This window comes from Strix uralensis, chromosome Z (genome assembly GCF_047716275.1).
Source record: "Strix uralensis isolate ZFMK-TIS-50842 chromosome Z, bStrUra1, whole genome shotgun sequence".
Taxonomy (NCBI): Eukaryota; Metazoa; Chordata; class Aves; order Strigiformes; family Strigidae; genus Strix; species Strix uralensis.
The window spans coordinates 76,701,508-76,715,632 of NC_134012.1; the positions used below are offsets into that span (position 1 = coordinate 76,701,508).

The window sequence follows — 14,125 nt, forward strand, 5'->3', positions numbered from 1 at the left end:
TGCCTTACCACATTTACATTTAAAGACAAAACTTGTATTTTTGTTAGTTCCCTGTTAAAATACATGGCTATTAAATTTTTAAATAAAGACACATTTTTATTAATGTTGCATGTTCTACTAATTTTTGTACATGATTGGATATAGTCGTAGTTTAACGTATTAATAGGGAAAGAAATGATGGCTATGAAGATTAAATAGAGCAGTTGGGTTTTTTTTATGTAAGAACCATTGCTCTGCAGCATCTGAGCTTTTCACAACTTCCTCTCTGCCAGTATCAGTTACTGATATTTTCTGAAACACTGGTGATGGCTGCTGATAAACATTTTGAACTAGTTCTGTCAGGTTAATGTGTTTAAATGTTCTTTGAATCACTTTTTGCAAACTGCATAGTACTGTATTTTTTTAACTCAATTAAGTTAATTTCTTCTCATTGGATCCACACGGAAGACAGTGCTGGACTTAATAAAACCTTCACTCTCCCTATTAAAGAATAGTCAATGAGGTTTTGAGACTTGCCAGCCATTTCTGTATCTAAATGATGACTCTGCCGCACCCCCCCCCCCATCTTCTGGACAGAACTGCCTCTCCTCAAGACAGCCTCGTGAGACAGGGAAAATAATGGGGTTATGTCTACAGAATTTTTAGCTGCATGTAAGCAAGCAGGGCAAAATTAGCCAATCAGTGGTCTCAGCTGCAGACAGTCCTCATTTTTTCTGCTTGCAGTTATTCCTAATGAATCTTTTCATTGGTGTTTATTTTTAACTTACTGACATGAGCTATTTTCTTAGTCTCATTGTGTTTTTATGAATCTCAACAAACAGTTTGGTTCTCTAAACATCTGAAACCCTGTTTTTAGTCAAATTATAACTAGACTTTGGCTGTGCTGGGCTGCTAAAGAATGATTTGCTTTTCCTCAAAAATTGAAAAGATGGGGAAAAGCTCCCACTTGAGAAATCATGTATCTCCCTAACTAGAGGGATCTGATCCAACATGGCTTTGAACTTGTAAGAAAAATTTCTGTTTCTGAGCTAGACAAAGCTATTATTAAAAAGAAAAAAATCTGTTTTCTCCCATGAAAAGTTAAAATGGAGGTCTTACACTGATCAATTTTTAAATGATCTCCAAGGACTGGAAGAAAAGTTAATATTCAGCATTATCTTCTGACATGAAATACTGTTTGTGCTCTTTGTTCAGTTAGAAATTTCAATTTTGTTAGATCTACCATGTCATTATGAAAATTGATCTTGAAATAGAAACTTCTACCGAAATTCTTTTGCATTTTTCATAGCCTACAACTGCTGTTGCTATTTGTTGCAGTTGCTGCTTTTATACTCTGCTTTCACTCCCGATTGTTTATCTTCCACTTGCAAAAGCTAACACGCAGAAACCACATTCAGATCCAGGTGGTGGAAAGTGTCCGGCTGAGTTAGTAACCATAGAAGAAACACGTTGCCTAACTTTTTATTTGTTTGGAAATTTCTGAACGAAGAAAACACCCGCTTCATTGATTTGGTCGTCAAAAACAAGTATTAAAACAGCCTTCCTGAGTTGTACGTCACCCGTCTCCGATTTCGGACACTCAGCTTTTCCCACACGAAGCTTTCCACAAACTCAAGCGCCTGTGGTCAGGACTGGAAATTTGGGCTAAAGCGCTGCTTGCGGGCTCTGCCTCAGCTACTCGGACGGAACGCGCGGGCCAGAGGGGAGGGCAGGGGAGGGGGGGGAGGGCAGGCGAGGGGGGGGGGGAGGGCAGGGGAGGGCAGGGGAGGGGGGGGGGGAGGGCAGGGCAGGGCAGGGGAGGGGGGGGAGGGCAGGGCAGGGCCCGCAGTGCTGCTGCCCGGCCGTTTACCGCAGGCAGGCGTGGACTCGCGCGTCTGTCACAGCCCAGGCGCCGCCGCGGAGCCCGGGCGCCCCTGGGGCGGAGGCGCCGGTGGGATGGGGCGCGGGCAGCAGCCGTCGCCGCCGCCGGGAGGTCCCCTCCCGCCCCGCCGGGCAGCCCCGGCACCGGCCCCGCGGTGCCCCAAGCGGAGGGCGCCGGGGGGGCGGTGGCGGGCCGGGGCGGGGCCGGGCGGGGGCTGCCCGGGGGCGCTCGCTGCCCCTGCGGCCGCCAGACTTCCTCCGCGCCCCGCACTTCCTGCCCTGCCCGCCGTGCCTCCCGCCGCCGCCCCTCTCCCGCGCAGCCGGCGCTGGGGGCTGCGGGAGACGCGGCACCGGCCGCCGCCTTCCTGCGAGGCGGGGGGCGCCGCAGGCGGCGAAGCGAGGTGAGGGGAGGGGAGCGGAGCGGAGCGGCCGCTGGCTGGGCTGGGCTGGGGTCTGGTGCGGCCGGGCCTGCCGGGAGTCCCGTGCCCCGCACGGCGGCCTCTGCGGCGGCTGAGGCAGGCGGGCGGCGGAGGCGGGCCGGCCCGGCCCGGGCAGGGCAGTGGTGGGCGCGGCGTGGGGGACCCGGTCGGCGGCCTGTCGCCGCTTGGCTGGCTCTGCCCCGCCGGGCTCCTCTCGCCAGCTCCAGCAGCCGGCGGCCGGCGCGGGAAGGCGAGCGGCGTCTCCGGCGCCGGGTGTGTGCGTGGGGGCGGCCGCCGCTGGTCCCGGCGCGGGGCGGGCGGGGCAGCCCCGGGCGGGCGCCGTGCCCCGGGAACTTCCCACTCGCGGCGGGTAGATAGATGCCCGCGGAGGTACCGGGGCGCTTGGGCTGGACTTAGCTTGAGTGCATACCTAAAGCTAAAGGCGTTCTTTTATATTACTTTTTTCTTCAGTGAGTCTCCCCTCTTTGGGTCTTTTGTACAGAGAGAAGCGTGTTGGGCGCGAAATGACTGGATATTCACAGTGGAGGTAGAAATAATGATGATGATAGAAATCAGAAACGGCCATAACAAGGCAGAATGTGAGATAGGCTTCTCCATGCTCCCCTTCCCGGGAGAGGTCGGACCAGACGGTCTTTTGAGGTCCCTTCCAACCAGGACCACGACCTGAAACTGTTCACCCTCTTCCCAAGCCAGCCCTTCTTCAGCCGGCTCCCTGATTTACCTCGCTGCAGGCAGACAGGGCGGTGGAGGTCTCTCTCTGCTGGGGTGGCTTGATGGCTTTTCACAAATTTGTGCCTCCAGAGGCCTTCCCACTTCTGCGTGGAAAAGTGTTTTCCCTACCTTCTCAGAACTGTTGGTTTGGCTGTTGGGTACACAATACATACTGGGTTTTACTTCCTACACATAGGAAGTTTACCTTTGTTCACTTTATTGGATTTCCTTGTCAAAGTGGGAGATGGGAGTAGCTGATAGGGTTTTTAATTAACCTTGCTCTTGGGTGGAGTCTTTTTAAATGGCCTTTCATCGTACATCTTAACTTTTGCTCATAAAGAACTATTAGCAGTGTTGACTTCTTTTTTTCCTAGGGGGAGGTTTGCATGTTTTAGAGTGAAACTGCACGTGTAGTGTTCCGGGGCTGGGGGGGATGGTAGCGATTTTGTGGTTTTCTCGCCCCATATCTAAACTCAGCGTACTCCATTTCCTATTTTTTTTTTTTTTTTAAGATCAAGTGGGTGTCTTGTTGTGATTCTAGCAAGATAGTTCATGTTGTATGGGAAAAATACCGACAACAAAATATTTTCCGAAAAAGAAATTAGCAGTCTGATTAACTGTTGAGATCATTCAGGTATTTGAGTTTGCTTGTTTAATTTTGTTTTCATGCACAGTATTTTCAGGTGGTAGTAGTATTGTCTACCAGTACACCTGGATAGCATGTCTGGAAACTTTGTGTGGGTATTATAGAAGATTTTTATCAAGTTACCTAACATCAGAATAGAACCTAGCATCTGTTCAGCTACGCATCTGCTTGGGATTTCTCTTTAATTAGATAAGGTAGGGCATTGTGCGTGATTAGTTATTAACTTCTTGTAAAGTAGTCATTTGAAAGCAGAGACACTTCCCCAGTTGAAAAACAATTAGTGAATGAGTGGTAACGGTCACTCTCCCTTTTTCAGTGTTTTCGTACTCTTCTGGTCTGTTACTTTTAGTTTAAAATGCATTAGAAAAGGAAGACCTAAAATATGAATTGAGTATCAAATGATGGTTACTTTTGAGAAGGATGAGAGTGCATTTGCTGAATGTGTTGTGCCCGTTTCTGTGAAAAGTGAAACTTGGTAATTTGGGCAAACAGTGACTCAGTGATATCCTTTGGCATCTGTGTTTGAATTATTTTTGGGGGGGTGATTGCCACTTTGAAGTGAGCCAGTTGTCCAAAGTACAGAAGTTTGAAAAGTGACTGTTGCTGAATGTTTCAGGAGTTTGTTGTCTTCTTTTTCTTTCAGCCTGCAGTTTGTGGATTCTTGTGAAAGGGTAATTAGAAAGTTTGTCGTGGTCAGGCTTGAGTTCATTGTACAAACTTTAAATCTCCATTGGAAAAATGTTTGTTTGACCTCTTTTGATTTGCAGACTTGAAAAAAAACCATCTCCAAACAGTGCTGCTGCAGAGGATGAAAAAAAAATAAATATGTGTGCCATGTTTTGTGACGGTGTATTAGACCCAGTTTCTGACCACTTGTAGTCAGTCAGTGCAACCGTGAAAGCATAAAGGTTGCTGCTGGCTGTAACGGGTTCTCGCCATGCAACTGCGAATGGTGGTACTTGCGGGTAACATCCAGCCATGAGTGAGAACCAGTAATTTGATTTCTCTTTCAAAGATGCTCACTACTGTATGTTAACCATATATAAAACTAAAAATGAAAGGTTTTGACTCATCTTTGTCACCTCTCCATTCTCCATCACCTTTTTTTGGAAGACTTGAGTGCACAAATATTTGCTTTCTGGTTCACATCTTTTAAGATTTTTTTTTTTAAGTTTTATTTATTTTTCTTAATAAAACCCTGCTTCTAGTACATTTTAGTCTGATTAGTTATGTCTGGGTATAACTAACTGTTGTCAGTGGAAGAGGTTTTGATTGTCTTGCTTGGTTAAGCTGATGTATTTTTATTCAAGCAGTCAGACAGGAATTTCATGGCAATATATGAAAAAAGCAGGTAATTTTTTCCAGAATATCAGTGAGAAATTGAGGAATCTGCAAAAGGTGGGGATAGCACCACTGTCTATCTGTGGGGGTTCCTCGATGGGAGGAGGTTTTCCCAGCCTGGGCAGAGCAGTCGCCTGTCAGTAGCCCTGGTCAGGATGGGGTTGTGTGTCCTCTCAAGGCTGTCCGGTAGCCTTTGGGTCCTTGCTGCTTTTTATCTCCTTTTTTTCTCTGGTTATGGGCCTGCCTTTCCAAAGGGATTTTCCTAAGGCTCTGTCCTCCCTTGAAGGTGCAGACCTCCAAGTAAGATGTGCCTTTGCTTTTCAGTGGTTGCTCCGGCTGCACGTGATCTTCACATGCTGCTCTGGCTTACGCTGGCTTTGTACTATCCTGTGGCTAGGTGGTGGAGGCAGCAGTCGGTAGGCAGGTAAGCAGGTAGTGGATAAGGGACCCCTTTTGCTTCCCCCCAGGCTGTGTGCTGCTTTTACTGAATTCTTCATCTGTTCTGCTTGTTCCTGCTCAGCAGGTCACGCATATACACAGAGCTGGACCTTGTGAGCAGAGAGACTTGGCTTTCCTTCTGGGAGTCTGAAATGCAGAAATTGTTTTGCTTCGACTTTGCCTCTAATGTCTTAGTCTTGAGACTTAGTCGACGCGATTGTTTATTATCCTTAGTGGAAGGCTGCTGGATACCAGCAATTCTAGTTCAGCTGAGTACAGTAAAAGAAGGAATTGCTTAGACTGTTAGTATATTAATATGGGAAATAAAAGTACACTATATGTTAATTTGCTTGAATACCTCAGAGTCTAAAACATCTCCCTCTCAATGAAGCACTGCTGGGTTGGCAAAGCAGAAGGATTAAATCTGCTGTTCAGAAGTCAGGAATTTTATGCTCTACCAAATGCAGAGCACTATGCACGTGATACAGCATCTCATTTTCACATCTGTAGTAAACATTCATGAAAGATGGATTCCTTCATGTTCAGTAAAATCATTTTCTTAGCCATAAAATCAGAAACGTATTTTATTTTCAACTCAACTGCACCAAACCAGATGTTTCCTGGAAAACAGCATGTACAAATACATTTCCATGTAAATGTACTTGCTGAGCTGATTTGCTTATCTGTCCTCCAGAATGCGTGTGTGTGTGTATGTATCCATGATAGAAAGTTAAACAATTTTTATTTTTAAACTGACGAGAGGGAATATCAATATTGCAACTGAGGTAATATTTTGGGTCTGCACTATTCAGATGGATGATCCTTCTGTGTGTTTCATCTCTTTCCTCTTCGTTTTGCTTTGCCTTCTGTTGAGTATAAAAATACATTCCAATGAACATAAATTATTTAAGGAAAAACAACACTGGATTTTCGAGAGAACAATGTTTTGAATTCAAACATGCTTTAGTGAAATCAATGTTTTCTTGCTTGCTTGTTTTTTAATAGCTGAAAAGAGCAGAAGAGTTGCTGTAGTCACTGGAATTGCATACTAGGTAGGTGTATTGGCATTCCTTAACATAGTTTTGCACCTATGCTTTAAGCTGCATGAGCTAATCATTCTTTCTTCGAACAATATAGTTGCTTTACTTCTGGAAAAGTTCGAACTGAACAGCTAGTCCCATATATTTATCAAGTACTTAAATTCCTGTACAAGTTGTTACTGCTGATAGCATGGACTGCTTTATTTATTTCTGACTGCTAGGAGGAAAATAGCAATTACTTTATTCAAGTAACACTTGGAATGATGCACTATGTCTTGCAGTGCTGTTTAGTAATTTCTCCACATTTTCAAGTGTACCAACTAAAACTCTTACAGTGAAGAACAGGATACGAGTGACTTCGTGACAGATTCCGATACACGTTTTTTCAAATGTAGTATTTTATTCCAGTAAGTAAATTAATTATCTTGGTCTTTAGCTGATGTGGCAGTGCTGATCATTGCTATTTTCCACCTCTCATTTTTGCCACTCTGGAGATCTGGACGAGGTGGCTCTGTACTTCTTAGGTGCTCCTCTTAGGATGACACAGCAGGAGAACATTCTGTGCAAGATGTATGGGTTTCTGCAATTCTGACAGATATGCACAAATTTCCAATACAAAGCTGTGTGTGTGTTTTAGCCCACTGCATCTTGATTTTTTTTTTTTTTTTTGCTTTACAACAAAAATGCATGGTTTCTACCCATGCCTTTGCTTTTTCTGTTGACCTTACCTCAGCTGTACATGGCCCTGTGGGTGTCCACTGGAGCTGTGCTGCTTGTGTTGGTTTGCTCCATAACTGAGGTTGCCTTAGGCAAGAAACTCAAGCCTCAGGTGTTGGACCTGTGCAGCTGTGCATGGTTTTTTTGTTTGTTTTGGGTTTGTGTGTGTGTGTGTATGTACATGAAGAAGGAGCATTTTTAGGAAGCCACATTAGGCTCCATATATACGCCATCCCCAAATATTAACAAATTCACAGACTTTTCAAACGAATAAATAGATTTGAAACCTTCACCAGTCTGGCAGTATTGTGCACTCCCTGCTGAGAAAAGAGGAAGATGGTTATATCTTAAACTGAATGCAGAGAGGGGATTTTGCAGAGGGTGTATGTACACAGGTATAGGTGAGCTGTTGAAGGACTGAAGTGCTGGACATACAGTAGAATCAGCATTTCTGGTACCTGCTAACTGCTGGCACCTTCTTCCCCCGTGATTACAGTTTATGTCCATGTATAAACCATTGAGAGTTGCTACCATTTATTAATTTTTAAATACATCACAACTTGTAAATTGCATCTGTAGGGAAGGAGTTTTTTTAAAAAGCTTGCACCTTGAGAGACTGGACAATACATTAATAGTAAATGTGCCCATTTCAGATTTAGTTAGTGTCTTGCGATGCATCCATGTTTGTTGTCTGTTTGATCTTCTGTGCTCATTTTTGCTGGCTTTTGTCTGCAGGAGTGCAAAAATTTAAAAAGGTTGATTTCAGATTACAAGAGAGCAATCTATTACAAGCTGTGCCCAAAATTCCCAGTGGAGTTTGGGGATTCATTGAGCTAGGTGCTATTACAGTCATTAAGACCAGATGTCATCATGTCATAGGATGAATATGGCCTATTTCAAACCAAATTGCAACTGCCCTTTGCCCCTGCTTTTCTGTTAAGATGGGCTGTTCCACAGAAACAACCCAAGTCTCAATAGTAACCACTAGTAGTACCCTTGGTACTGCTTATTCGTTAAAACAAGGCTATTTATTTTCTGTGAGGAGCAGAGAAAGCAGCTGAGGATCAAAACAACCATCACTTAATACAATTTACCATTGAAATCAATGGAGTGTCTGCTAATTATTTTTTTATTTTTTAGATTATCCTTGAAGTAATTTGATTCAATCTGATTTATTTATTTATTATTTACAAGCTTGGAACCAGAAAGCTAAAATAGTATTCTCAGAGGGAATAAGTTGAAACTACCCAAGTTTGGGAAGCACAGTGCAAATTACTCCTGAAACAGTGAGTCTAAGTTTATTTTCTGACTAAATGAGATAGCAAGGAGTCTGTCCTCTATCTGTAGACCAGTATTGTCTAATTAGCATTTTGGGTGGAATATATGATGAAAGGATGGCTGGTTTGTTCTGATTATTCCAGATTTTCATTATATTGTTAGGAATGTTCAAGACGTCCCCCCTCAAGTCCATGGGAAGCTTTATGTGCAAGCTAATAGTGTGAGATGGCCTTTCTTTGTCCTTCAGATGGAGATACCTAGACAGTGCACCTTTCTTGCTGGGTGTAGTCCCTTCAGCTGAGAGCCGTTGCATTATTGTAGTAAAAGTTTTATTGTGTGTATAAAATAGCTGTAGCAGTAGATGCAATATAATGTATCTATTTTAATTTACAGGTTTCCACACTGTTGTGGTTCTTTGGATTTGGTTTTTTTCTTGAAATGGTAGGGCTCGGAAACAGCTGCCGAGGGATGAAGTCTCCACCACTCCTCGTGGCTGCACTTGTGGCATGCATCATTGTTTTGGGCTTCAATTACTGGATTGCAAGTTCTCGCAGCGTGGATCTGCAGGTAACTTTCCTATTGTTCTGCACATCATCTTGTAATTGTGTGGTTAATAAACATGGTCCACAAGAAGGCTGCTTGACCTGCCTGTGGTGGGCCAGGAGCTTAAGCCTGTTGTGGGAATTTTCACAAGTATTTCAGATGGGGGGAATGGGAGGAATGCCTATTTGTAGGTGAGAGGGACCCAAAACTTTAAGACCTATGTGTATGGTACTTGTTAATTCTGCTCACACAAAGTGTTTGGCTGTCTCGTGCTGTTTCAGTTTACAGATGTGGGAAATGCTATCTTCTGTTTTTCTTCCAAACTGTACATTGAGACTGGTACTACATTTTTAATATGAATGGACATCTGCAATTTACTCATTTCCCTAGATTTTTTTCTTACATGACCCATAAGAATGTATGCATACTTTCCCACCAAGTACAAGGAAATCTAGCTTGTTCAGAAACAGTGGCTAAAAATCTGAATTTGCATTTCTCAGAAACCTTTCCTAAAGAGGGCACACAACTCACATGGAATAATTACCTTGTCTGCTATTTTTCTAATGGTAACTGTATTTTCTCTGACTGTTGATTAAAACTTGCGTTTTAATCCTTCCTGGAGTGCATGTTCTGAAGTTGAGGAGAACATGAATAAAGTTTCTGGTCTGTGACAATGTGTGTAGGATGGTTCTTTTTTTTCTTTTTTTTGTTTTTAACAAGCAAACCTAAAAACTAAAACCCTGGTGATTAAACATGGCTCATGAGAGCTCCTGCCAAGTTTTTTCTAATGAATTTGTGTCCTCTTTATATTTGAGCCGAATTTTAGCACTGAGTTGACATCTGTAGGAATTGAACTCCTGTTTCACCTCAGAGTGGGCACTATTCAAACAGGACACATGTCTCTGCCCTTGCAGTTCATGGTATGTCTTAGCTTTCCCTTGGTGGAGGGTAATGATGCCCTGTCTTCTTGGACTCTGCTCATCCCTTGTTTTCACTTTAGTCAGTGGCCTCAGGATGGTAGCTACGAGCAGGTAGTAACTGTGTCAGTACTGCTGAAGCAGTAAAAAACTGGCTGGATGGCCGGGCCCAAAGAGTTGTGGTGAACGGAGTTAAATCCGTTTGGCAGCCGGTCATGAGTGGTGTCCCCCAGGGCTCGGTTTTGGGGCCACTCCTGTTTAACATCTTTATTGATGATCTAGACGAGGGGATCGAGTGCACCCTCAGTAAGTTTGCAGGTGACACCAAGTTGGGTGGGAGTGTTGATCTGCTCGAGGGTAGGGAGGCTCTGCAGAGAGATGTGGACAGGCTGGAGCGATGGGCTAAGGCCAACTGTAGGAGTTTCAATAAGGCCAAATGCCGGGTGCTGCACTTGGGCCACAACAACCCCCAGCAGCGCTACAGGCTTGGGGAGGAGTGACTGGAGAGCTGCCAGTCAGAGAGGGACCTGGGGGTGTTGATTGACAGCCGGCTGAACATGAGCCAGCAGTGTGCCCAGGTGGCCAAGAAGGCCAATGGTATCCTGGCTTGCATCAGAAATAGCGTGGCCAGCAGGGACAGGGAAGTGACCTTGCCCCTGTACTTGCCACTGGTAAGGCTGCACCTCGATGACTGTGTTCAGTTTTGGGCCCCTCACTACAAAAAGGACATTGAATTACTCGAGCGTGTCTAGAGAAGGGCAACGAAGCTGGTGAAGGGTCTGGAGCACATGTCATATGAGGAGCAGCTGAGGGAACTGGGGTTGTTTAGCCTGGAGAAGAGGAGGCTGAGGGGAGACCTCATCGCCCTCTACAACTGCTGCAGAGAGCTGGGGATGAGTCTCTTTAACCAAGTAACAAGCAATAGGACAAGAGGGAATGGCCTCAAGTTGCACCAGGGAAGGTTTAGACTGGATATTAGGAAGCATTTCTTTACAGAACGGGTTGTTAGGCGTTGGAATGGGCTGCCCAGGGAGGTGGTGGAGTCCCCATCCCTGGAGGTGTTTAAGAGTAGGGTTGACATAGCGCTGAGGGATATGGTGTAGTTGGGAACTGTCAGTGTTAGGTTAATGGTTGGACTAGGTGATCTTCAAGGTCTTTTCCAACCTAGATGATTCTGTGATTCTGTGAAGTTTTGTTGCACGGCCATGAGGCAACTGATAATGAGGAAAATAAGCTACCATACTAGCTTATTCTTGACCTCAGTAACCTAGAGACATAAGGTCCTCTTTACTGTTATTGATTTCCTGTATCATCTTGTACATTTCTCCCAAAGTTAGCTTGAAAAGCATTTCATGCACTCTGAATGGAATAAAAACATAGCTAAAGGCATGGATGGAGCTTCTAAAGCACTCTGTCAGCCCATTTGTCTGTTGGCAATACTTTGCCGCTATTATGACTGAAATGGAATAAGTGCTTTTCTTTGCTCTTCCAGCTAAACTGCAAGTCCCCTCACCTCACCTCCTCTCTATTCTCTTGCTCTTTGTGGCAGAGAAGCAGAGTAGGCAGACAGCAATATGCAGCATACTGTGGTGTAAGAAGATTTGGTCCATTTTCTTGGAGTCTTTGAAGATGCATATTTTTTATTATATCTATTTTTTAATCCATCTGGAATCCATGGGTCTTTCTACCTGGGTAAATTCTGTTGATATTTCCCATCCCTGTGTGTCCTTGTATTCCTCCTTGCTGCCAGTAACTAAATTAGTATATTAAAAAACCAACAACAAAATAAAAAAGCTGTGATAGCATCAAGCTTGATTCCTTGCTTTATATCTCTGTGTTTGTATGTGCAGTATGGGATGGTGCTGAATTTTCCTCTGATTGTCACTGCTCTTTGAGCAATCAAGATTTTCTGCATATAAAATAATTTTTCTCTTATGTGTCTTTCTGTAACAGCCACATGCGAGTAGTTTATGTAAAAGTTGGGCAGTGTTGTCCTCCCTCTACCCTTTTCCAGGTCTTCCAGGAAAACATACTGATTTGAGAGACCAATTTTCCCCGAGTTAGTTTAGGATCACCAGTGGGAAGTGCAGTGATGTCAGAATTGTCTGGATAAAATTTAAAAAATCATTTGAATTTGTACTTCATGTAGACTGCAATCTTTTTTATGGGTTTTTTTTGTGAGGATGTTTTGTTTTATTTTAAGCTCAAGTACTGAGGCAGTTTTGCATTTGTTTTTAACTGAAATTTTGATAGTCTCTACAGAATATGTCGTACTGTTAATTTATGTAAAATTGAGGGCATGTGTGTCTGGGGCGTGTGGCAGGTATCCCTGGCTGACAAATATCTTGATGACATTAGCATTGTTAGTTTTGTGAAATTTGGTATTCCTTGAATGTACTGGAGAAGAGTCTGTCGAGGGGGAAGCATTTGTATTTGCTTTGGCTAATTTGCTCTTCCTCAGGGTCAGATCATGGATCTGGAAGGCAAAGTCCGCAGGGCGGCAGTGGAGAGGGGTGCTGTGGAGCTCAAAAAGAATGAATTCCAAGGGGAGCTAGAGAAGCAGCGACAGCAGATCGACAAAATCCAGTCCTTGCACAGCTTTCAGATGGAAAATGCCAACAGAGTACATCAGGAAGAGAAGGTAGGGCCTTTTCTAGCCACAGTTTTCTGTGAGTTTGTGGTTTACCAAGACGCTCTCTGCAACAGATTAAAGTTGCTTCAGTGTTCCAGCTAATGGGCACACAGTCAGTGTTTGTGTGGCAAAACATTTAATTTATGTATTATTGTATAATATTTGGAAAACGGACATTGAACACACATTATAATTGTATAATATGTGAAATATTAGAAGCTGCAAGTAACAGCACTTCTGAAGAAAACCTCTACCCCCTTTATAAATCATTGTTGCCAATCTTGGGTTGGCCTCTTGCTTTATTTCCTGTATACTAATGTTTTAAAATGTAAGGAAAAGAAACTGCACCAACAGATGTATTTGTATTCCCAGATATATTTGTATGTATTTATAGGCCTAAATGATTGACATTTATTTCTAAAAGCATTACAAATTTTGTGGCACCTTGGCCTTCTGCCTCCAAAACCCAAAAGCACTGGGAGGCATCAGAAAGTTACACTAGCCTTTTGTGGCAGGGCTTCTCACGGTAGAGCATTGCCAAAGGGATGGAGGTCCTTTGTGAAGAACGTGAACACACCTACTTAAATAGCAGTGTGTACAGTTACTGCTGTGTAGTATCTTGCATAGGCTGGAGCGATGGGCTAAGGCCAGCTGTAGGAGTTTCAATAAGGCCAAATGTCGGGTGCTGCACTTGGGCCACAACATCCCCCAGCAGCGCTACAGGCTTGGGGAGGAGTGGCTGGAGAGCTGCCAGTCAGAGAGGGACCTGGGGGCGTTGATTGACAGCCGGCTGAACATGAGCCAGCAGTGTGCCCAGGTGGCCAAGAAGGCCAATGGCATCCTGGCTTGTATCAGAAATAGCGTGGCCAGCAGGGACAGGGAAGTGATCTTACTCTGTACAACGAAGCTGGTGAAGGGTCTGGAGCACATGTCATATGAGGAGCAGCTGAGGGAACTGGGGTTGTTTAGTCTGGAGAAGAGGAGGCTGAGGGGAGACCTCATCGCCCTCTACAACTACCTGAAAGGAGGTTGCAGAGAGCTGGGGATGAGTCTCTTGAACCAAGTAACAAGCAATAGGACAAGAGGGAATGGCCTTAAGTTGCGCCAGGGAAGGTTTAGACTGGATATTAGGAAGCATTTCTTTACAGAACGGGTTGTTAGGCGTTGGAATGGGCTGCCCAGGGAGGTGGTGGAGTCCCCATCCCTGGAGGTGTTTAAGAGTCAGGTTGACATAGAGCTGAGGGATATGGTGTAGTTGGGAACTGTCAGTGTTAGGTTAACGGTTGGACTAGATGATATTCAAAGTCCTTTCCAACCTAGATGATTCTGTGATTCTGCATACTGTGTTGTTGTTTTCCTCATGTTGCTGATACAGTCTCAGATATTTCCATTAGTCATTATTACCATTTTCCTCACTGTTGCCAGAAGTATTTAGCTGAGGTTATTCATTCTGGGTTTATTGCCTCTCCTGTAGAGTCTCTTGACTGAAGCTTATAGATCAGCATTCCAGACTATTATTTTGAACAGACTGAGATGGTAATAGGTGCACTTCAGGTAAAGGG

General features: G+C 44.3%; 1 protein-coding gene across 6 annotated transcripts in view; it reads left to right on the top strand.

Annotated features, from left to right (window-relative positions):
• The first annotated feature begins 2,124 nt into the window (after positions 1–2,124).
• Positions 2,125–14,125, top strand: part of GOLM1 (golgi membrane protein 1) — a 40,000-nt gene continuing 27,999 nt past the window's right edge. For 3 of the 6 annotated variants that reach the window (XR_012627021.1, XM_074855611.1, XM_074855613.1), the window contains exons 1-4: positions 2,125–2,261; positions 6,442–6,488; positions 8,865–9,038; positions 12,393–12,572. Coding sequence is in view for 5 of the 6 variants with exons in the window: in XM_074855611.1 (XP_074711712.1) it covers positions 8,910–9,038; positions 12,393–12,572 (309 nt within the window). In the remaining variant the exon portion in view is untranslated. Of the gene's footprint in view, positions 2,262–5,322; positions 5,423–6,441; positions 6,489–8,864; positions 9,039–12,392; positions 12,573–14,125 lie in introns of all 6 variants that reach the window. The other 3 variants (XM_074855612.1, XM_074855614.1, XM_074855615.1) reach the window with 3 other exon arrangements.